The sequence below is a fragment of the Procambarus clarkii genome, chromosome 7 (assembly GCF_040958095.1).
Source record: "Procambarus clarkii isolate CNS0578487 chromosome 7, FALCON_Pclarkii_2.0, whole genome shotgun sequence".
NCBI lineage: Eukaryota > Metazoa > Arthropoda > Malacostraca > Decapoda > Cambaridae > Procambarus > Procambarus clarkii.
This window is the reverse complement of record NC_091156.1, coordinates 37051268-37077102: the sequence shown is the minus strand read 5'-3', so window position 1 is coordinate 37077102 and position 25835 is coordinate 37051268. Positions and strand designations below refer to the sequence as shown.

Genomic DNA, 25835 nt, shown 5'->3' with positions numbered 1-25835 from the left:
AAGAAGTACGTCGTTATGTGGTGGAGTAATAGATGGAGTCGCTTCTACTTCATAAACTCTGAAGAGGGCATCGGCTATAATGTTGTCAGAACCTCGGTATAGCGGGTCTCCAGGTTGAATTTCTGCAGTTATCAAGCCCATAGTAGAAGACGTTGAGTTTAGAAGTGGGCGAGCTGCAGGAGGTGTAGGGTGGTGTGGTCCGTGTTGATGGTAGACCGAGCACTTTTCAGGTGTGGAGTAAAGTGCTGGAGCTTCAGGATGATGAAGAGTAGCTCCTTGCCAATTGTTCCGTAGTTCCTTGCAGCAGTAGTCGCTGACAGGTGTATTCTCCTCGCCTCGTTGCTGCATCACGACACCACCAACGCCGGTACCACTGGCGTCGACATGGAGGATGAAGGGCTTATCTGACGAGGTGAGAGTGGAATTAGAATATGGCAAAGGAGAACTATTAGGGTCCTGAAAATGGTTGGGATTATCAATATGGATTTTTAAATTAGAAAGCGTGGACTCCTTGTCGGTGCTTTCGGGAGGAGAAGCAGGGAAGGTCTCACTGTGGATGTAGGGTTCTGTGAAGGTAGAATAGTTTATCATGACAGGGGGAGGAGTACCATTATATTGCTTCAGGAGGTTGACGTGGCACAGCTGGGTCTTCCGCCGCCTATCTGGAGTCTCGAGAACGTAGTTATGGTTGTTTCTGCACTCCTTGATGCGGTAGGGTCCTGAAAACCTGTTTTGTAAAGGAGAACCTGGGATAGGGAAGTATGCTAGCACGAAGTCTCCCGGCTTAAATTTTCTCACTTTGCTGGTCTGGTCGTAATGAGTCTTCATCCTCTCCTGTGCTTTCAATAGATTATCATGGGCAAAACTGTGGACTCTCTCTAGAATGTGTTGAAGGTTTTGAAGAAACTGGGGCACATTCTGATGCTCACTGATGGTGGCATCTCGTAGAGAGTCTTTGAAAGCCTTGAGGGGAGTACGGCACTTACGGCCGTAGAGCATCTCATAAGGAGATACTCCTAGGGACTCATTGGGAAGACTTCTATATATGCACATTATCAAATCAATTTGCTTATCCCAATCCTTAGAGGTTTCACTACAAAACTTTTTCAGGAGTGCATTGATAGTCTGATGACTACGCTCAAGAGAACCCTGTGAAGCAGGATGATAGGGGCTGGACAATACCTGTTTGATGTTGAACTCCTCCAGTGTCCTTTTGAAGAGATCACTGGTGAAGTTGGTACCACAGTCGCTCTGAATCTCCCTGGAAATCCATATTGAGTGAAGATCTTCAATAAATGCTTTACAACCGTAGCAGCCGTGATGTTCTTCACTGGAACTGCTATGGGAAATCTGGTGGTAGGACACAGGATGGTTAAGATATAGGCATTACCTGAACTGGTTCGAGGTAAAGGACCAACACAGTCTATTATAAGTCTGTGGAAAGGTTCCGCAGGCACCTGTATGGGAATCAGTGGCGCTCTGGGAATGGAGATGTTCGGTTTGCCTGCCATCTGACATGTATGACGCAGTTTTGCTTACTGTTTGACGCTATTTACCATACCTGGCCAGTAGTAGTCTTGACGAATCCCATGGTAAGTCTTGTTGAATCCGTAGTGGGAGAGTGCTCCGTGGGCCAGGTGTAGAATAGTGGGCCACAGGCTGGTAGGAATCACAAGTTGTTCGATGTTGGCCCAATCGTCCTCCTCCTTCAGTTTACTGGGTCTATATCTGCGGTAGAGCAAGTCGTTCTCTAGGAAGAACCCAGGAATACTGTCGGGTTGAGTCTCAGCCTGGAAAAACAATGGTGTTAAGGTAAGATCTTCCCTCTGCAACTTACGGAACTCCAACTTGGTCAGATTCGGGGGTAGTTTCTGAGGGTCTTGAGGGACAGCGGTAGCAGTAGAGTCAGCTGGCTGTGGCCGTGCGGCTTGTGCACGGGTGGTCACTAGAACCAGAGGAGAAACTTCATCACTCTCTTGAACCTCTGCTGGAACATACTCGAATATAGGGTTAATTGGCACAGAGGTACACACCTGGGGTTTGTCCATGACGATCAGGTTGGTCGGTTGCAGGTCTTCTGCCAAGTCGTTGCCCAGGAGAAGTTGCACTCCAGGCATGGGAAAAGGCTTTTCCCTGACGGCGACTTGGACTTCTCCGTTCACGTAGGGACAATCCAGGTGGACTCTGGCGAGAGGATAAGGAGTGGTAGCAGTGAGGTCAGTGATGAAGACAGTTTCTCCGGTGTAGGCGATGTTGGGCACAGCCGACTTCAAGATGATCGATTGTAGAGCCGCTGTGTCCCTCAAGATCTTCAATTTGAAACGTCCCTCCGGATTTGAACCGTTGGCAGAGACAGTTCCAGTATACAGGTGGTTACTGAAAAGAGAAAGATCATTAACATTAACACCAACATTCATCACAGGCTTACCGGACTTAGGAGGAGTTGGTTTGGGTTTCTGTGTGTCAGTGGTTCCTTTGTATTGAGACTTACCACACTTGTCTATGGTATGTCAATAGAGTCTACAATACTTGCAGTACAATTGCGAGCCAGCTTGATCGGTACTCGCTTTCTCGTAACTGTACCACGACTTCTTACTGGAGGATGGTTCGGGTGTCAGCCGGTGGATGAGGCTGTAAGTGTCAGCCGACTTAGCACACTTCAGGTAGTCGGTTTCTTCTTTATCTGCTAAATATAGACGGACAGGAGGCGGCACACGCCTCAAGAATTCTTCAACTAGCATCAGGTTGACGAGTTCTGTAAAAGTAGAGACATGTGCTGCTTCCAGCCATTTCATAAAATATCTCCGTTTTGTGTTAGCAAACTCGAGGAAGGTAGTGGTACTTGCCTTCAGGTGGTCACGGAATTTCCTTCGATAACTTTCTGTGGAGAGGAGGTAGGCGTCCAACACTGCTTGTTTCAGAGTCTGGTAGTCATTCTCAGACGCCAAAGTACTGAGTGTGACTGCAGCTCTACCTGTAAGATGGACTCTGAGAAGTGTGGCCCACTGGTCGACAGGCCAACTGAGTTGATTAGCAAGGGTTTCAAAGGTGGTAAAAAACACATCAACTTCTGCTTCTACAAAGGATGGCATTAACTTACTTGCATGTGATATATTAAAACTGACGGGAAGATTGGCAGTAGCTTGCTGGTGTTGAGCGAGGTGTGAAGTTTCCAACGCGAATTCTCGTTGACGACACTCTAGAGCCAGAGTCGCTTGTTGCTTGTCATGTTCGCGTTGCATCTCCAACTCGCGTTGTTTGGTTTCAAGCTGTACTCGTTCCCGCTCCTGGAGCATTGCAACCTCACGTTCCTTGAGGGCGAGTTCACGTTCCTTGAGGGCGATTTCTCGTTCGTGTTCTTCCTTTCGTATGGCAGCTGCTCGTTCTTGTTGTTCGAGGGCTTCCCTTTGCTGCTCGCGTTCAATCTTGGCCAGCTCTATTTTGAGTTTCATCGTTGCCAAATCAGTTTTATCTGCAATATAGTAAGTTTCATGAGTTTCAGAGTCTATCTTACCTTGCTCTAAGAAATGATCCAGCAACAGGTTGTGTATGTCATTTTTGTTGGCTTGGTAGGGAACTTCTAGTTGATACTCATGTGCAAGAGTTTGTAATTCAGTCCTCTTGGCACGATTTAAAGTCCCTATTTCACCTGCTGGATCTGCACGGAAAGCTTGGAGATGAAACATGGTGAAATTAGCAAATAAATGTACAACGAATATACCGTTGTATAGTGAATGTCAGAAACAGGACAACGTGGCAACTGGTACCTATCCTGTGGAATCTTTAACAATTAAAGTTAAATACAAGATGTTAAATGATTAATTTAAATCAAGGGCGCAGGAAATCTTGTACCCGGTACTCATGTAAGAGGATAAGGGCAAGAAAATCCTACTAAACAAATGAAACTGAGTTTCGAAAACAAATGAAACAGTTAATTGCCTCAAAAGTAAAATTGGTAGTCCAAGGATGTAGGCATACCTTGCCGAGTCTCTATAGGACATAAGCAAGTCTTTCCTACTGAAATTAATATGATACTTACAGAATTAGCGAACTTTTGTGCTCTGAAAAAGTAAGCTAATTCCCTATCGTTGTAGGTATCATCATATCTGACTGACGTGTAGGGGTGCGAGGTGTCAACTGGTGACAAGAACTGCTGCTGAGGTCCCAATTCAGCAACTAAAGTTCGAGCTAGAGGAACTATGGCCCTCTTTGTCCTCCTACAGTCAGATTGCAGAAGATTAGGTGAACTTGACCCGGGGCAGACCACAGTACCAGGGTACCAATATGATGATCTGTCGAAAATATGAGAAATATCCAAGGGACAAAGATGGTAATCACGAGTAATAACACGGAGGGAGAGATGACCAATTAAGAGTATGACTGAGGCCTACAGTCACCACGTAATCCAAAGTTGTCTCACCTTTACCATATGCTACTCTCATAATGCACAATACACACCGCACCATATAGAAATGAAATTGAATATGAAAAATAGTAAAAGCTACGTTACCAAAGTTAAATACGCTTACCATTAATTACTACTTGGCACCAGTACCTGACTGAAGCTCCTGGACAGGCCCCCACTTAATATGTGACGGTAACGCGTTGGTGTTCGGCTGTTTCAAAAGCTAGGGGTATGGCCTCGTCACATAAAGAAACAAAAAGAGAAAATCTGGAACTTTCGTCTGAGGTAAGGTAATGGGAAGACACACAAAACACAAGTAAATTTAACAATGAAATTTTAATTACGTTAGAAAAGCAAAACATGAATAAAATGGACATAAAATTTGTAACATAAAATCAATCAAACAAAATAATAAGAATAATCACTGGCAAAATGAAAAGTTACGTTATATTAGTTACGTTATTAGTTATATTATATATATATATATATATATATATATATATATATATATATATATATATATATATTATATATATATATATATATATATATATATATATATATATATATATATATATATATTATATATATATATATATATATATATATATATATATATATATATATATATATATATATATATATATATATATATTTAAATATGACCGAAAAAGTAAGATTAATAATTCTATATATATATGTATATATATATATATATATATATATATATATATATATATATATATATATATATATATTATATATATATATATATATATATATATATATATATATTATATATATATATATATATATATATATATATATATATTATATATATATATATATATATATATATATATATATATATATATATATATATATATATATATATATATACATATATATATATATATATATATATATATATATATATATATATATATATATATATATATATATATATATATATATATATATATATATATATATATTTAAATATGACCGAAAAGTAAGATTAATAATTCTAACACAAATTTTCTCAATATTTCTTATGTTTCTTTTCACTGTCGAAGGTAATTGAGAAATCAATTCTCCAAATTTCATTTTTATTTCTAGTCTGACGCGACACTTGAACGCGTTTCGTAATAACTTATTACATTTTCAAAGACTGTAGTTTACACACACACGCAACTATAACCTGCAAACACTAAACAGAATTCTACTATGCAATAATTTAAACGGCTTTCATTTTATATACCTGCATTTGGGTGAGGTGATATGTTAGAACAGTTTTGGATGAGGTGAAAACAAACTTTCAAAACAAGACAGAACACGAAACAATGGGTATAATATTGGGTAAATTAAAAGGAAGAATGGAAGTAACTGCAAAGGGCCTATTGGCCCATATTTCTTTATATTTCTGTATAGGTGCGGAGTCTTAGTGTAGTGTGTAGTGCCTCGCGGATATCAAGCCGCCTGCTATCTCTGTATCTATCGATGATGTCTGTGTTTTCTGTTAAGACTTCTCTGGTGATGGTCTGGTTGTGGGAAGAGATTATATGTTCCTTAACCCCTAACATGCTAGGGGTATAATATCCTTTCTTCCCCACAGGCGCATGTAATTTTGAAAAAAAAAATATTTTTTTCTTCCTAACCTGTTAATTTGTGTTCACTGATCACGGAAAAATAATTAAAAAATCGTAAGTGGCATATATTGCCCGCTATAGGGTGGGGAAGTCTGCCAAAAAACAGGAGCTGACTCAGCGCGCGTCCCAGGCGGTCTGTTGATCGCCAGCTGTCAGGCCTGAGTTGCCACAAAGAGATAATTACCTAATTATTTCAATGTCTCTGATTGATTTTTCATAGTTTTTTTGCTGTAATATTATTCAATAGTGTGTAGTTTGATATATTTATATAATGAAATGAGTGAATCATTGCTGTACTCAAAAATATGGTGTGCATATTGTTGATTCAATTATGTTCATCAATCAGTGAACAAATACTTTGTCGGTTATTACGCTATATACACAGGTTATATATAAGTATCTGCATGTTTTGTTCACTATAACGAACCACTAAGTAGCTATTACGAGTCAAAAAGTAACGAGGAGTGACCGCCGTGTACCAGCCAGCCACTCCCGCCCTCCCTCCAGTCATCTGACTCACCCACATTCTCCTCCCACAATAATGTTTTTGCTATAATTCACTATATACAGACGTTATATATAAGTATCTACATGTTTTGTTCACCATAACTGTACATCTAAGCTTGTATGGTGAGTAAAGGCACAAAGACGTAGGACCTCACACAGTCAGCTGATGGCTGCCGCCCTCAAGGCCAGACGCACTAATATTTCTCCTCCAACAATACTGTGTGGTGTTATTATGCTATATACACACACATTATATATAAATATCTACCTGTTTTATTCACCATACTTGTACAAATAAACTGGTATGGTGCCCAAAGACCATCGTGGTAACCAGTAAACAACACCGTCGTCTGCACATTTTTAGGCGATGCTGTGGTCACAAGCTGAATAGCAGTGCTGTTAGCTCATGCTGCGTGCCTCAGGCTTGGTTGCTCACTCAATACTTAGGACAATAACACCCGGGAGTTTGGCCCACGATTTTTTTAAAAAATGGCGTCTGTTTACAAGAGCCCTGATGAAGGTGTGGTGAACCCCGTGTATCCGCGGGCCGTTTAAATCTTGCATAGTACTCCAACACATCAACACATCATATGACGTGATGCGCAGTTGACTGGAACAACGTCCAACACGTCATATGACGTGATGCGCACTTTAAGGGTTAATGGAGCCCTGTTGCTTATGCATCGTTAATCGCCTGGAAAGAGATGTTGTTGTCTTGCCTATATAATAAGTTTTTTGAGGCTTACAGTCCCCAAGTGGGCATTTGAAGGCATAGACGGCATTGGTCTCTTTCAAAGCGTTCTGCTTTGTGTCTGGAGAGTTTCTCATGAGAAGGTTGGCCGTTTTTTTTGTTTTATAGTAAATCGTCAATTGTATCTTCTGATTTTTGTCTGTAGGGATAACGTTTCTGTTAACAATATCTTTCAGGACCCTTTCCTCCGTTTTATGAGCTGTGGAAAAGAAGTTCCTGTAAAATAGTCTAATAGGGGATACAGGTGTTGTGTTAGTTGTCTCTTCAGAGGTTGCATGGCGTTTCACCTTCCTTCTTATGATGTTTTCAACGAAATCATTGGAGAAGCCGTTGTTGACTAGGACCTGCCTTACCCTACAGAGTTCTTCATCGACTTGCTCCATTCTGGTGGGAGCTGGTCGGCCGAGCGGACAGCATGCTGGACTTGTGATCCTGTGGTCCTGGGTTCGATCCCAGGCGCCGGCGAGAAACATTGGGCAGAGTTTCTTTCACCCTATGCCCCTGTTACCTAGCAGTAAAATAGGTACCTGGGTGTTAGTCAGCTGTCACGGGCTGCTTCCTGGGGGTGGAGACCTGGACGAGGACCGGGCCGCGGGGAAACTAAAAAGCCGCGAAATCATCTCAAGATAACCTCAAGATTCTGAGCTGTGGCTGAGAGCACGGTCGACATATGCGTTAACAACACTTGTACCTGTCTGGGCAGTCACTGTTGGAATTGAGGCACATTCCTATGTTTGTTTCCTTAGTGTAGACTGCAGTGTGGAAACCTCCGCTCCTTTCCATAACTGTTACATCTAGAAAGGGCAGCTTCCCATCCTTCTCCACCTCGTAAGTGAAACGCAACACAGAACTCTGCTCAAATGCCTCCTTCAGCTCCTGCAGATGTCTGACATCAGGAACCTGTGTAAAAATGTCGTCAACTTACCTGCAGTATATGACCGGTTTCAAGTTCATGTCTACTAAGACTTTCTGTTCGATGGTACCCATGTAGAAGTTCGCAAACAGATCATTTAGGGGAGAGCCCATGGCGACCCCATCTACTTACTTATTCATGTGCCCACCCGGGCTCATATTTAATAATATATGTTTACAAGAAAGACTGCTACCAAAATATACTAATATTAAAACGCACGACCCAGCAGCAAGGAATCAAGCCTTTACGATAAAATATCGCCAAGATCTGATTCGAAATCTGATACACAAGGCAAAAAATAAAATCAAAGACATCAAAACGCAACTACTTCATGCTACAAACCAATGGAGAAACAGCAACATTGACGAAAACCTCCGTACTCGCATCGAGCAACACCTCGACATCCTCACAGATCGACATCACCTCAGCACCGAAACCAGAATAATCAAGAAACTAACAACATTATATAGAGGATCTATGGCAATTCCACGACCGAGGGACGGCTTCCTGAACCTTGCTGGAATCAACCTCACTGAGGACCAAGTCACTCTCCTAAATCTGGGTATAAACTGTCACGTTATGTCCAGACCAAGTGAGATGGCCCGGAAAGTGGAGTTAGAGATCCTGTTGGACGACATATTCGACCTCGAGACACAAAAGAAGGTCACCACCTAATACACCCTACAAGCAGAACTTATTGCAGAAGGTAGTAGTCTGTACCTACAAGGATACCGAAGTCGGTGAGGTGATCAGACTTAATATTATCTGCCAATTTTATTCCTCTATTTCTCAGGAATTTGGCTGTTGCTCTCAGACCTTGTACTTGTAGGTCTGCTGGTATTTTGTCCACCACAATGGCTTGTACTTGACAGACGTACCTGCCTAAACGTACTGATGGTTGTACCACCTGGTAGACTTGAGGTCCTGCATCTGTTAGAAACCCTGAGATATTGATTGTCGTCTGGGTTACAGGCAATAATTGTAGTTCATCTGCCAACCTTTTAGTGACATATGTTCTCTGGGACCCTTGGTCAAACAACCCACGGGTATGGACCTTTGCCCTCTCATTTTGGATGGTAATTTAGGCCGTAGGCAAAGTCGCATTACATTAGGACTGTGCCAATTGGACACTAATTTTCTGTTGCACCTTGCAAAACTGTATTGTGGTGGGAATGCTATCTTCGACCTTGGGTCTTGAATACGTTAATTTCGTATGTTTGCACAGTGCTGCATGGTGTTTACCTCTTCTACACCTGTTGCAGGTGTAGAATTGGGTCTCACAATAGTCTATGATGTGTGACTTGAGATACCTTGCACATCTCCCTAATTCCTGGAGTCGCTTAATACGAGTGTCTCTGTCTGGATAATTGGCACAACGGTATGTTGAATGTTTCTTTTTGCAGAACATACATGTCCCCCAGCCTACTGCATGCTTGGAAGTTACCGGTTTGGGTAAACTAGTAACAGTAGGCTTGGAGGATTCTGCTGCATTGCCAGATTTTCTCCAACTTGGTGTGAGAGTAATTGGTTGATGTTTATTTGGGGTAGTTGTTTTACCATTTAACTGACTATTATTTTCTATATGTGAAGGCTCGCAAGAGGCTTTAACTTCCTCATTTGCACGTCGTTTGTATATGATGGAAAGCAAACCTTCAATGATGTCCTCTACTGTCAGGATTGTGTTATGTTTGTCGGAAACTGACACACATAATAACGTAGTATCCCCTTAAAGAATAGAGAATGGGGGATTCCGTGACGTCATCGACGATGCCGTATTTACGTTACTATAATTTTGTTTATATACAGTCTAGTGTTTAAATTTAATAAGAAAAAGTGTTCAATAAGATTGAATATAATTACTAACACCAAAATATAGCTTGACTCCCTTGTTAATGTAAAATTAAATCCAGAGGTAGAACCAAAACCCCAGAACAAGGAGGGAGGCAGCGTCACTTACACTCAGTACAATAACAACGCTGTAGAGAGCTCCATTGAAGCTGATTTAACTCATTAGACACCCAGATTACGTGTCAACAAGCGAGCAACCAGCAACACAGCCTCTCAACAATCACAGCAACGACCGTATCCATCTTACCAAGTATTTTGTAGTTTAATTTGTGCACAATTTATTCATAAATAGGTAGATGGTTATGATGTATGGAGAAAACACACAAGAAGTACGTTTACACAATTTAACACCCTCATATTCCATGTCATACCTGTAATTATATGTTTAGGGAACCTTTATCAATTCCTTACATCCCAAACAGGTAATTGTGATTTGGAGTTTCAAGAAGCTGAGCAGACAGTTGGGCCTTACACATTATTTACCTAGCTGTACACCGGCTTTGTAGCCTCCACAGCTGCTATTACGTGGCACTCAGAGGCACAGGGCCACACCCATCTTTAATGCTACAATTACACAGCCTTAGCAGGCCCCTTCTACAAGGATGAGCTAAGCCCTCCTTTTGTATACTGTAGATATACTGTAGAAGTAGTATTCATAATTATTAATTATTACTTAAGCTACAAATTGTCTCCCCAATTATGTGAGATAAATTCAGGCAGTTGAATCAGTACATACAGTTCACTTACTTAATCACTTACTCACTTAGAACTTTATCATATTAAAGTCAATTTAAAAATGAGAATAGCTGCCAGGAGTTTTCCTACATAATTTTGGTTCTTTGAACCTACATGATTATATCAGTTAACCAGTAGGTCTTTTGCACCTAGATATAAGATCCTGATCTATATATATAACATTAGTGTAATATTACATATACATTGGTTCCATTACATTACATCATTGGTTCCAAGGGGTTGTCATAGCCAGGGGGTGGTAATGGGGGACGAGCTCCCATGACCTATAAAATGCTCCTATACGGCTAGCGTCCCAAATAGCCTCTGACAACCAAGTCCAACTCCTGGCCTGCACGGGTGGCTTAGTCTAAGTCCGGCGGAACTGCTTTTACCGACAGGAGAAGGGGCGAGGGCGTGCCTCTGGCGCCTTAAAACCAGCTGCTCCGGGTAGATGGGACTCGATAGCCTGGGAAGGCAGCCCATCTAGGATAAGGAAAACCATGATTTTAAACCTCCGCTGCCTTGCGGCCATACCCTTTTTTGGAAAAGGCTTCAGGAGTCAACCTCGAGGAAAAATCCGGAGTTGGAGCCCCTAAGGCAGTTCGTCGTTGACGTCGACCTCGTTCTGGCAGCTCCTGCGACGTTGCTGGAACCATGTGTATTGGCATTTGCCTTTCTATTGGATAATTTCAGCAACGTGGAGAGGGGGGACCTGCTGCATGGGTAACAGCTTCTCCTCCATATCTACCTACCCAGGCTTTGCGCCCTGGAGAGGACACTCCAGCTTCGCCTCACAGCGTCGAACCAACACGGGAAGCGACAGTCTACCGGTTTTAAGTCTTCTGCTCGATTGGCGAAGAGTGTGACGCCAGGGGTTGCTTCCGACGGTGGGAGGGGTCATCGCGCCCCACTGGGCAGCTACCGCCCGCCTCAAGCTGGGCAAACCCCAGCCAATAAGGTGCTGCCTCGCCACGGTCCGTTAGCCTCACTGGGTGCGTGGGGTTTAGGGTGAAAACCGACAAGCGGCCCGACAACTTTGCACCAAGCAATACCAAGCCAAACAAGAAAATATAAACTGCCCTAAAGCTGGGCACATGGAATGTCAGGACACTGACACCAGGTTTCTCTGACGACCTGCAAGAAATCAATGACGCCCGAAAAACAGCAATCATCGATAGGAAGCTGAGCAAGCTGCAGATGGATATTGTTGCTCTCCAAGAGACCAGGCTCCCGGGATCAGGATCTGTGAGAGAGAGGACCTTCTCTTTCTTCTGGCAAGGAAAACCTCCAGATGAGACCAGAGAACATGGTGTGGGATTTGCCGTCAGGAATGCACTGTTGGGACACATTATGCCACCGATGGGGGAAACCGAACGAATTCTGTCTCTGCAACTGCACTCCCAAACAGGACCAGTCAATGTAATTAGTGCATATGCACCAACCCTGACTTCTCCAGCAGAGGCAAAGGAAAAATTCTACGATGACCTCAACAGAGTCATAGCGAGAATCCCTGTAATGGAGCCACTGTTCATCCTCGGCGACTTTAACGCCAGAGTGGGTGCCGAGCACAACATTTGGCCCACTTGCCTGGGTCAATTCGGCATAGGGAGGATGAATGAGAACGGGCAACGTCTGCTAGAACTCTGCTGCCTTCATGGTCTTTGTGTCACCAACACGTTCTTCGGCACAAAGCCTCAACACCGAGTATCTTGGAGACACCCCAGATCCATGCACTAGCACCAGCTTGACCTGATTCTTACCAGGCGTGCAAGTCTACCCAGCGTCAAGATTATGCGTAGCTACCAGAGTGCTGTCTGTGACACCGACCACTCCCTGGTATGTAGCAGGGTCAAGATGCAACCAAAGAAGATTCATCACTCGAAAAAGGCGGGCAGATCTCGCATCGACACCACCAAGACCCGCAACCAGGACAAGGTGGAAGATTTTGCACGCATGCTTGAGGAAGCTCTCCCTGGCCCAGCTGGGGTCACTGCCTGTAAAAGATGGGAGCACTTCAGAGACGCTGTGTTCAACGCTGCCATTTCCACCTTTGGCAAGAAGACCAGCAGGTCGGCAGACTGGTTCGAGGCTCAATCGGAAGAGATGGCACCTGTCATCGAAGAGAAGAGAAACGCATTGGCAGCCTACAAAGCCTGCCCAAGTCAGTGCAACTTACAGATCCTTCGCGCCGTCCGCTGCAAAGTGCAGCAGAATGCCAGGCGATGTGCCAACAACTATTGGCTCCAGCTCTGCTCCCAGATACAGACTGCAGCGGATACAGGCAATGTTAGGGGAATGTATGACGGCATCAAGCAGGCCCTCGGCCCAATTCAGAGGAAGACCGCTCCTCTGAAATCTGCCACTGGCGAGGTGATTCAGGACCAGACACTGCAGTTGAAGCGCTGGGTCGAGCACTACTCTGAGCTATACGCCAGGGACAATGTGGTCACCGAAGATGCCCTGAGCGCCATTGAGTGTCTGCCTGTGTTAATGGAGCTCGACAGTGAACCGACCCTGGAAGAACTCAGCGATGCCCTAGACTCCCTTGCTTCTGGTAAAGCTCCTGGCAAAGATGGCATTCCTGCTGAGACCTTGAAGTGCTGCAGAGGTAGCCTGCTCATGGAGCTGCATGAAATTCTCTGCCTCTGCTGGGAAGAAGGAGAGGTGCCACAGGACATGAGGGATGCCAACATCGTCACACTGTATAAGAATAAAGGTGACAGGGGCGACTGCAATAACTACCGTGGAATCTCCCTCCTCAGTATTGTCGGAAAGCTGTTTGCTCGAGTCGCATTGAAGAGGCTCCAAGTACTTGCAGAGAGAGTCTATCCAGAATCACAATGCGGATTCAGAGATGGCAGGTCCACCATCGACATAGTCTTTTCCCTCAGACAACTGCAGGAGAAATGCAGGGAACAGAAGCAGCCACTCTTCGTAGCCTTCATAGATCTGACGAAGGCCTTCGACCTCGTCAGCAGGGATGGCCTGTTCAAGATCCTCCCCAAGATCGGATGCCCACCCAGGCTCCTCAGCATCATCAGATCTTTCCATGAGAACATGAGGGGCACCGTGGTCTTTGATGGCCTAACATCAGACGCCTTTGACATCCAAAGTGGAGTAAAGCAGGGCTGCGTACTGGCTCCAACCCTATTCGGGATTTTCTTCGCAGTTATGCTGCGGCACGCCTTCGGATCTGTCACGGAAGGCATTTACCTCCGGACCAGGTCGGATGGAAAGCTCTTTAACCTCGCCAGGCTGAGAGCCAAGACGAAGGTTCGGCTGAGGTGTCTGCGCGACTTCCTTTTTGCTGACGACGCAGCATCACTGCCCACTCAGCTGAAGACCTCCAACGGCTCATAACCCGCTTCAGCGAGGCCTCTCAAGCTTTCGGACTCACCATCAGTCTGAAGAAAACACAAGTCCTGGGACAAGGAGTGGACTCCCCACCTGACATCGGCATCTCTGATTCCAAACTGGAAGTCGTTCACGACTTCGTGTACCTGGGCTCCACAATCTCTGACTCCCTCTCTCTTGATACGGAGCTAAACAAACGCATCGGTAAGGCATCTACTACCATATCCAGACTGACAAAGAGAGTGTGGACCAACAATAGGCTAACTGAGTATACTAAGATTCAGGTTTACAGAGCCTGTGTCCTGAGCACTCTCCTTTATGGCAGTGAGTCTTGGACACTCCGCGCCCGTCAGGAAAGACAGCTGAATGCCTACCACATGCGCTGCCTTCGACACATCTTGGACATCACCTGGCAGGACAAGGTGACAAATAACAACGTCTTGGGGAGAGCAAGAATCACCAGCATGTACACAATGCTGAAACAGAGACGAATGCGCTGGCTCGGGCACGTTGTGCAAATGGGCGACGGCAGGATCCCCAAGGATCTCCTGTACGGAGAGCTGATGCAGGGAAAGCGTCCAACAGGCAAGCCCCAGCTACGGTACAAAGACGTATGCAAGAGGGACCTGAAAGCCATGGACGTCGATCTAGCTATATGGGAGACACAGGCTGCAGACCGTTCAGCCTGGAGGCAGTCTGTTCAAAGAGGTCTCTCCAAGTTCGAGGAGTCACTTGCCAAGGAATCGGAGGCAAAGAGACAGAGAAGGAAAGCCGGTAGCCAGGAAGACAGACCAGAATCGGACTTCGTTTGTGCTCGGTGTGGGAAGGACTGCCACTCTCGGATTGGCCTCATCAGTCACACCAGACGCTGCACCAGGATTGACAACTAGGGCGCAACTCCATAGTCTCCCGAGACTGAAGGATGCCTACTACATATACATTAATTATAGCAGGAAGACACTGCTATACATTTTGCATTTTTTTAGCCTAACTTGTTCAATCTCGGCTCATAGCAAATAGAACATACAACAAGCACTATTATTGTTCCGAGGCCTGTACCAAAAGAACAATTGTGCTTTTTCATTACAAGAGGTTGATAAGAGGCTAATTTATTCATAAGTTATTTATAAATGTATGTTTTTGTAATTTTAAGTTTATATAAAATTACTTTTAATTTTGCACCATTACTGTAACAATTACTGCATGCCACATTATTTACAACTAATTCTTGCACAAGGGTAGGACATTTTAGGCTGGTGTTGTACAACAACCTAGTCTAATTTATTGTGCTAACCTGGTGTAAGGGTAAGAATTTTACACTTGTCTAGAGTTGAACATATATTATAACTTAGCAAGTATATATTTTTATGCAGTATTCATGACAACCCGAGTTGTGTTGTCAACATGATATTACCATAACTATAGTCATAATTTAACTATAATCATTTCACCTTTGAGTGTTAACCTGGGTCTTTGTACCAACCAATAGTGATAATGATGGGCTAACTTGAGGAATTCCAGCATTGATGCAGGCTTACCACTCAAATTAAAGAGTGTATGATTATATAGTGTATTTATTAAATGATAAGTAGCTCTAGTTCGGAAACTAGTGGCTCTACTAATTTAAGTGCTAGAAATAGTCCAAGTCAAAGCCCATACGACTAGCAAGTCCTTCCAAGATGTCTACTGCCAAAAATGTAAAAGCTACCCTCACTGGCATGAAGGGTAACTTAATACGACAGATTAAAAAATGTGAGGACTTAAGTAATCAAACTCCAGTTAATTATGCAGCACTGGAAAACTATTATAAGGTTGCACAGATCAAATATCAGCATGTGCTGCAACAAATAATAAAATATCAAGATGTCCTCAATCTAACGAGTATCACTGAAGAGACAATGAACGATGTAATACAAGAAAACTCAGATTACGAAGATGCAATGCTTGCAAAGTTACAACACTTTGACGATATAATAACCACACATAAGGCCAATACAATTATGGCAGCCACAGCTTCCCAAAACCAGACACCACCAAAAGTCAAATTGCCATCACTCAGTCTCCCAACTTTTTCTGGTACAGAGGATGAGAGTTAGGACAACTTCTGGAACAAATTTGTCGATTCTTTGGATTCTAATGGCAATGTAGCAAAGATGACAAAATTTACATATTTGCAAAGTGTCTTAAAGGATGAAGCGTTACAGGTGGTCTGTAATCTGACCTTCACAGATGATAGTTATGACAATGCCATACAGCTTCTTAAGGATAATTATGCTAAGCCAGAAAGGACTATCAGACTTCTAACCCAGAAGCTGTTGGACATTAACCCTCCAACTAGTACAGCAGACTCACCTCCAAGCCTTTAGATTGGAGCTTGAGTCCTTGCTCATGGCACTTAAAAATAAAGTAAATCTAGATGAGTCAGACTGGATAATCCAAGTCCATATGAAACGCAAATTACCCAGTGACGTACTGGATAAGTTGTTTGTCTTGTATAGCAAATCTTCTCTGACTGTAAAGGAGATTACAGAAGGGTTACACTCCATCATAGAACGACAAAGAGATAGCCCAGATGGAAAAATTACATCTAAACCTTCGTCTACTACTAATAGTAAACAACAGAGCACAAACAGTACTCCAAATAAATCTAAAACAACTTCCCTCTCCCCAAAGTGGAAACAAGGCAGTGTGGGCACATATGCAGTTGGTCCCTCCAAATCTACAGTTAACACGTCACCCAAATCGGTGACTCAAGATGCTGTTAACGTCTGGAAACCATGTGTGTTCTGTGGACAACCACATTCCATATATTATTGCAAACTTTACACCGATCGTGCTACACGCATAAAACGACTCAAGGAGTTACGTAAATGTACAAAGTGTATAAGGGCACATAATCCTGACACCTGTACAACTCAAATACCCACCTGCAATAGGTGCCATAAGGGTCAACACCATACAGCACTTTGTGGGGACTCAAGTACAAGGTCTGCCAAACCACAGGAGGAGGAAGGATCTACCACTTCAGTACAGCTTTGTACTGTGTTACCTGACATAAGTGTCGTCTCAACAAGGTCTGATCATAAATCAGCTCTACCTACTGCACAATTAATCATTAAAAATGGATAGTCCAAAGCCACCGTACGTGGATTATTTGATCAAGGATCCCAAATGACCTTTATATCAAAGGAGTTGGTAGATGCACGGAAACTTACACCTGTAAGAGAGACGCGAATAGACATAGCAGGATTCCTAACTAACTCAGGAGCCCGAGTCTTCAGGGTAGTGCAACCCAAAGTACGTTTAGGAGGTTATGTCCGAAAGATACAAGTACTGGTAGTAGATAGATTCCCAACAGACCTGTATGTATATGGTCTAGGGACAACAGCCAAATTCCTGGAAGAAAAGGGAATTAATTTGGCTGATAAAATCCCATCAGACAACCTTTCCAGTATTGGAATCCTTATGGGATCAGATGTCTACCATAAGTTTATCAAAGGAAAGGAAGACAAACAAGGTATGAACGTGTTACCATCTGCAGGTGGCTATTTGCTAAAAGGCCCAGTATTACGACTAAAACAACCCGCACCTGTATACCACCAACATGCCAACCCAGTAATGGTTGCATGACTAGGAGAACAGTCTCCTCTGCAACTCAGAGACATGTCCGAAGATGAGATTGATCCACCTGTACATAAGCTATGGGACCTGGCAACTCTCGGCATTGTCCCTTAACAACCTAGCCCAGATGATGACTGGACTTACAAACAATACCTGGACTCAGTTATCTACAGAGATAATCAATACTGGGTCAGGTTACCATGGAAGCTGAATCACCCTCAGCTACCCATCAACCATTTTATGTCACAAAACCAATTAAGATCACAGGTGTTGCGCTTACAAAGACAGCCTGAGAACTTGAAGTTGTATCATGAAATAATACAGAAGCAACTCGATGACATATTTATCGAAGTTGTTACAAATGATAACCCAAAGGAAGGACACTACCTGCCACACCATCCTGTACAGAAAATTTCTGCTACTACCCTACTATGGATAGTATTTATTTGCAGCACTAAGACGACGCAGAGTAGTGTTTCATTAAATGACTGCTTTCAAACTGGCCCAAGCCTGACACAAAGGCTTTACGACGTGCTGTTAAAGTTCTGTATTGGGACTTATGCATATCCGGCTGACATCAGCAAGGCTTTCCTTAGGGTAGGTCTCCAAGAAGAAGACCGGAACTACACAAAGTTCCTATGGATCAAGGATCCTAACGATCCAAACAGTGAATTAATCACTTACCGGTTTGCGTCCATCTTGTTCGGGGCCACTTTTTCACCATTTGTGCTTCAAGCTACCTTAGATACGCACTTGAAGAAGTCCAATAGCCCGAACAAGACAGAAATTAGTAAAAACTTGTATGTGGATAATTTTCAGGAACAACAACAGTGAGAGTAATCTGTTGAACATATACCATGAGCCCAATTGAGAATTAATGGGAGCCAATATGCCTCTCCAGTCTTGGGTCTCCAACAATGACAAATTAAATCAACTGATCGCAACTGAATTTCCCGACTACCAAGTACCCGAGATGACAAAGTTACTAGGTGTCGAATAAACACGACAACAGATCAGTTGACAATCAAGTCGCTGGAGCCAGATACCAGTAACTTTACAATGAGAAAATTCCTATCACAAGTCAGCAAACCCTTCGACCCATTAGGATTATTAAGTCCAATCTTAATTAATGGAAAGTTGATAATGCAGGAATGTTGGCAACAAAAGATAGGCTGGGATAATTTTCTAACACCTACCTTACAAGAAAAATGTCAAGGGTTAGTGAAAGATTTTAAGTATCCTAGAGTCTGTCAAGTTCCCTCGAAACACAGTAGTAAATGAAAAGGAACCAATTAAGCTACATGTATTTTGTGATGCCTCAGGAAAGGCTTATGGCACAGTAGCTTACCTGGTCTCAAATGGGCAAGCCAATTTGCTGACATCAAAGGCCAGAGTGGCACCTTTAAAGAAAAGATCATTGCCAAAACTGGAATTAACAGCCTTACTGCTAGGTGTAAGATTGGCTCATTATCTGATCAAGGCCTTAAGCCACATCCACTTTGAATAAACAGTAGTATGGTCAGATAATGAGGCAGTGCTACAGTGGGTTAAAAACAAGTAAGAATCCTTATGTGAGTAACCCTGTTAAGGAAATATGAGAGTTGTCAGCAGAGTATAAACTAAGATATGTAGCCACTAAAGAGAATCCAACTATCTCTCCCGAGGCCTGACTTTACGGAAATTAACAAAGGTAGAGATGTGGTTCAATGGACCTCAGTGGCTAATCAGCGACCAGTGGCCTGAACAAAAGCCACAAGTCATTGTGACCAATGTCACTGTTCCCACTGAGAACCCGGAACTACCTCGGACTTTGGAATTGATCCTGCTCGGTACTCTGAACTGAACAAACTTATAGGTGTCACCCAAGTAGTGTTTGATTTTCTAAAGAAAATAGGAATCAAGCATAAATTCCCTAGTGCCCTAAGGTACTGGGTCAAAGGAGCTCAGACAGACACATTCGGGACAGAATTTGACGATGCTCCTAAGAAGCAACAACATGATCTGGTTCTCTGGTTAGACACTGACAATTATAACATAATCAGATGCGGAGGCCGCTTACAGCATGCTGACATAGATCTGGAAGCAAAAAATCCAATATTGCTCCCTCGTCACCACATACTAAGCAAACTAATTGTGTTATACATACACAAATACAGCACTCTGCATGGTGGGTTATTAGATACTCTCACAGACTTAAGACAACCTAACTTATTCATCGCCTGCAATGTATTAACTGTTTGGATCATTTTTGCATTGTTTTAATAATTTTGTATGTAACGCCCATATCTATCTCTGCACATTATTATATCCAGTGACGTTAGACTTAGTTATTTAAGTCTTACCACATAACTCGTAATTCTCAGCTCTAGAACTACTCTCGTATAACAACTTTGATTGTTATTCTATGCAGACGAGGAGTCACACTAACGTGGCTGAAATATGTTGACCAAACCACACACTAGATAGTGAAGAGACGACGGCGTTTTGGTCCGTCCTGGACCATTCTCAAGTCGATTGTGACCATTCCAATCGTCCTTGGACCATTCACAATCGACTTGAGAATGGTCCAGGACGGACCGAAACGTCGTCGTCCCTTCACTTTCTAGTGTGTGGTCTGGTCAACGTTATTCTGCTATTTTGTAGGAGCTACGAACTGCACTCTAGTGTCAAACCTGAAGAATTGGTCTGTTATTTGTGTGTGTGGTATGCAAGGGTCTGAGCATCTCCCATCATCTCATCATCATCACCATCATCATCATCATCTCATCATCATCTCATCATTACCTCATCATCTCCAGATTTCTAAAGACAGTTTCTGTGCTGGTCGACCTAACACAGGACGTTTATGATATCTAATTCTAGTGGGATCGGGTGGTGTGTTTAGCGAATATAAATTGGCAGGTATTTGTCTATGAGTTTGTCTAACATGTATGTGACACGCATGTTAGAATGACTGTTAGTCACTCCGAAAGTCAAGCCTAGGCCTAGTTTGCACATGATTCTTGAACCTGAGGAGCAGAAGGCCTAGGTAGGGTGATAGAGAATCATGCAGGAAGGACCTCTGGTGGACCATATTGTAAATAGTGTTGATGGGGCTTGGCCGTGTGTGTCGTAATTGTTTCTCCTTTGCCAGTTACCTACCTTGTGGCTACCTTGTGTAGCTTCTGGGGATCAACGGCCCAGTGGCCCGGTCTTCGACCAGGCCACCTGGTTGCTGGACTGGTCGACCAGGCTGTGGATCGCGGCTGCTCGCAACCTGACGTATGATTCACAGCCTGCTTGATTGGCACTGGCAGTTGCATTCAATAATTTATTGTCTTCTTCACCAGACCTTTTCCGTCTATTACGATGCCCTTTTGTTTTAAACTCTCATATTCCCGTTCCACCTGCCCTTACAGAAAGCCAGGAATATATCGGCTTCTCTTCCATTAACCCTTATCACCAGCTGCCACCCTTCCCATTCTCTGAATACTTCCTCTTATAAATTCCCTTTGTGTGCCGCTATGTCCCCTTATCCCATTATAGAGGGCAGAAATAGCCTAAGCTACTCTATTCTTTAGAGATGTATCTTATAGTCTCAATAACCGTAGTTGAGGTGGATCTTGAACACCCTAATTCTCCTCTTTAATCCTATTCGTTCCACTTTATTTTTCACCCTTCTAACCCTACGCCAGCTCCTCCCACCTGACTGTCAAGAGGAAGCACCAGAAGCCCTCTCCTCTCTCTCCCTCCCTTTTTATCCCTTCCAGCACCATAAAAGACCCCTCCTCTTCCTAGTGCTCTCTGCCTATAGATATTCAAAGTGTGAGGAGGTGGTTCACCAGCTCACTTACAATAGTGCTCTTATGCCTGTGGGAGCCAGTACACTTGTTAAGTGCACTTGTTAAGTGGGCGGACTTAAGTTTTGTACCAGCAACCGAAACCTCTAGTGTTTGGGCTCATGTGAGAGCCCCAGTCATCAGCAGTCCATAAATGTTACCCTGGCCGGGGTGGCATGTCTGTGGACAGTGCTAGAGCTGATAGCATCATCTCATTGTATGGCATGAGGCTAGACTCAGCTTTGTGCGGGAAACAGCTAGGCCGCCGGCGTGGGTGTGGGGCCCCCGCGCTGGCTGCCCACTTGAGTGATTGTCATGGAAACCAGCAGCCATCTTAGAAACATCTTGAGCCGCCATGTTGGTCGGCCATCTTGGAGCTGCCCTAGGGGCTATGCTACACCGTCGCTGATTGGATGAGAGGGGTAGGCCGCTGTATGCCTTCCTCTCATTGGTTATTTCGAGAAGGACGCGGGGATAGCCGTTGTGAGCATCATTCTGAACTCAGCCGCCACCTTGTCAAGACGTTCCTGTACTCAATTCGGTCAAATTGATGTATAGGGCGTCGTGGTGGCTGGACTACAACTGCTGATGCATCCTGCTTCACCTACGACATCGGTCGTCACAGAATCCGGCCGAAGTCGTCGCTTGGAGGGGTTTAAGACATTATTGTATGCAGGGGGTAGAGGTACAGTGATCTGGGATCGTGGGGGAATGTGCATACGAGCAGCAACAGACTCGTAGATCCCATACCAGTGATGATTAGACTTGCTAGTGCTCTGTAGCAGTCGATGGGAACGGGAAAATTCGTGTCAGTGTTAAGGCACTTTCCCAATGTTGGTGTGAGACGCTATCGTTGGGCGTGTCACCTGGGTATGAACGCTTCACTTCACCGGGGAGTCGAGGGTGCGAACTCAGCCGTGTTGAGTGGGAGGGGTTCGAGTGTGCGCCAATTTTCCGTATGAGTACTACGGTCAGGAACTACCGCCGCCTACGCCACCCGGAGCGAGCCAGCCACCTATAGCGGGGTGCCTGATGTATGGGAATGGTGTGTAAAGCCGGCAGTGTGAATGAGTAAGTACCTATGTGTGTATTTCGGTGATTAGTAGTCTCTAAAGCTTGAATTCGAGGTCAAGTGTTCCGTCACATTGTCACGCAGCACCTGTTCAGGTGGAGTGAATTGTGGGCGAGGAGATTAATCACCTGTGTTGTCATCTTGTCAGTCCAGAGGGACTTAAGTGTACACAGACGTACAGTGTGTGTGTGTGTGTGGGTACACACGGGAACACAGAATATACATAGATTAGCCAAGGACTGAGAAGGTGTCCAAGTAATAATTCTTTTATTTCATTGTGGTAATCATTTTTGATCGTCCGTGGGACGGAGTGATATCATTTCCATGTGTGGTCTTGCAGGTGTGGAATTCCAACACTGAGCGCTCAGGTATGTGTAACGCCAGTGATTCCTGGCAATGATTATTGTGGAGTGTGCCTCAGTGTGGCTTAAATTTCTTGTAGTGTTCCCAGGGCCGTGACAAGTGTGATTTATATAAATATATATATTGTGGTTGCAGTATTAATTAACGTAATTTTGGTGAGGTTTGGTGAGTGACGAGGCCGTCTAGAGAGACCGCCCCCGCTCTGTCGAGTAACGTAACTCTCGAGTGTTTATCGGCATGCGTGACCGATAAATCACTCACCCATGTGATTTAAGGAGTGTGAGATTCTCCTTAGTGTTCCCAATAACGTTTGATAGCTGTAGGCTACATGTGTCGGCAGTAATTATATATATATATATACATAATCGTAGTGTCACGGTGCCCAGTGTTAATGTGTTATTTACTGTGTGGTGATTGCAATATATTGACCTATGTTCTAGGGGTCATTTGCAGCAGTAAGTAAGTAAGTGTGTGCAGTATCCTAATATTTGGAAATTGGAGTACTTGCCGTGTGTGTTATTGCAAAGGGGGTTGTTATTTGATGGTGATTGTTGCTAGTGTTGAGCAATCACCGGATGTGATTGCAGTCCAGTAAAACCATTGTGGGGCAGTGTTCTAGAGGGTTCATGTCCTGTATGTTATTTTGCTAGATTCTGCAGTATTGTCATAGCAACCGGATTGTAACGTAAATCACTGTGATTTGTTAGTGTGATTTGTCATTGTCGTGGGTGAACTCGGCTGTAGACGAGTACTTGGATACACATATATTCTCCTGGTTATCTGGTAGGACATCGAAGTCCAGTATTCAGTGAGGTGATTGCGAGGCAATTAATATAACGTAACCAAGGGAACGCCCATTGCTTTAAGAGAATTTGTTCTTTGACAATTTGAGTAACGTAGAATACGTTTGGGTTAATATACTTTCCTGTAAGCAGCTACGGTAGTCTCGAGGAGCCTAGCCATCAGCCAGATAAGAATTATAGTATTGTCTGTCGTAATTAACGGTCAGTGGGCCGGGTAATTGACGTGTTTCAGGAAGTCAAAGTAATTAATCTCGATCCTTGTTTTAACGACTCACACGAAGGCTACATTGTTCCATTAACGTAACGTCGTTATCTGCCCGGAAGTACCGGCATTGGATTGACTCGTGAGAGGAGTAACGTCATTTAGAATAACGTAAACGTGGGGCTAATTACTGTTATTAGCCGCCTGAATTGGTCTGAGTATGGAAGGCTCAGACGGAATTCATACCTTAATGTAAATTGCTGAGCCAGTGTGAAAGGTTGCGTATTTTAATTGTTTAATTATTGAACTTGAGGATAGTAATTAATTACTCTAAAGGTAATCACGAGTGATTACCGTTCTCTTAGCACTTTGGACATTGCAAATCAGAGTTTACCATCGCTGAGTGATTAGTAACCGATTAACGTAAATTAACGTAACTAGTAAAGAGATTAATCAGCTGTCTGGAAGTACAGGGATTAATGGGATTTTCTCACTGAATGCTCGACGGGTAGAGTGTTGTTTGATTTTCGCGTTACTAGTGACAGTTGTAAGAGTTGTTAATTTAACGTAAATGTTACCTTGTTATCAACGTAAATGTTATTGTGTTATTAACGTAAATCAATTGTTATTGATTGTTGATCGTCCGTGGGACGGAGTGTTAACGTAAGGATTAATTTGTGGAAGGGTGCTGGAGTTGCCAGTGAACCCATCAGTTATTGTTGTCATTGAAAGACTACTGATTTGATTGCATTGCAACCGCTGTTGCAGGAGTAGACTGCACTGAGGCGTAGAACAGTTAGGAGATTACTGGAGACGTATTTCAGAACCTACTGTGTCATTTGTTGTAATTGTGATTATAGATCTGTTAGTTCTTGTTTCTTGTTGATTCCTCTGTGGTCACGCTTATGTTCGAGTTAGTTCATTATGCAGTCCGAGGGGCTGGTGTCTAGCTGTCATTGATAGTGTCACAGGAAGGATTTCGAGTAACGTCATTGACATTTCTTTTGTTTTGTTGTAGTAGTTAGTACTTTATTGAATAAACTAAGTTGTTATGGTTAACACTGTCTTTTCGTTACACCCCAACACATTATTATTGTTATGCAAATGTTCTTCACACTCGACTAAAATTGAGACTAATTTTCTGAGCTTTGGATCAAATATACGGCACCACACAACAATAAATTATTGTTGTGAGAGCCCGTGACCTACTCGTTAGATTCGCTTCGGCGATTGGCGAAGGTCGGCGGCCTAAGTGGGGGGGATTTCAATTTTCATTGGGGTCTCGGCGTTTGCTCGCGCCTAGTCAATTGTTCATACATGGTCCCAAAGTGAGGAATGAGCTGGTTACTACACTGGTGTGTTAGCTAAGCAAGTCCTTCCTCAGGCGACCTAGTTGAATATCACGACAGGAATAAAGTTAAAGAATAAAGAAAGTTCTTAGAAATTTTCCGAGCTAAAATTCCTTATACCAATTTTAATTTATTCCAAAACTTCTCACAGTTAATAAAAACTAAACTCTCACAGCGTGGCGCCCAACGTGGGGCCGTAGACTTTTGATTCATAATCAGAAAAGTAAGATTCATCAAGTTGAGAAACCTATGAAGAAAGGTGTGCAGAACATTGCAGAACAATATTGTTGTAGGTGTGTATGTTGTCGGTTAGCAGGATTAGGTACACACACACCACACACACAGAATGGATGAGGATTATAGGAAGAAGTACGTATATCTGTATGTGACTAAGTATGGCGTGCTGCCAAAGGATAGAAACAGTCGTACAGATGAGGAATGTAGG

General features: G+C 43.4%; 1 protein-coding gene across 1 annotated transcript in view; it reads left to right on the top strand.

Moving 5' to 3' along the window:
* The first annotated feature begins 17333 nt into the window (after positions 1-17333).
* The window catches only part of LOC123761431 (synaptogenesis protein syg-2), a 125133-nt gene continuing 116631 nt past the window's right edge, over positions 17334-25835 (top strand). Inside the window, exon 1 of the mRNA XM_069315482.1 lies at positions 17334-17679. Coding sequence (XP_069171583.1) covers positions 17334-17679 — 346 coding nt within the window. The remainder of the gene's footprint in view (positions 17680-25835) is intronic.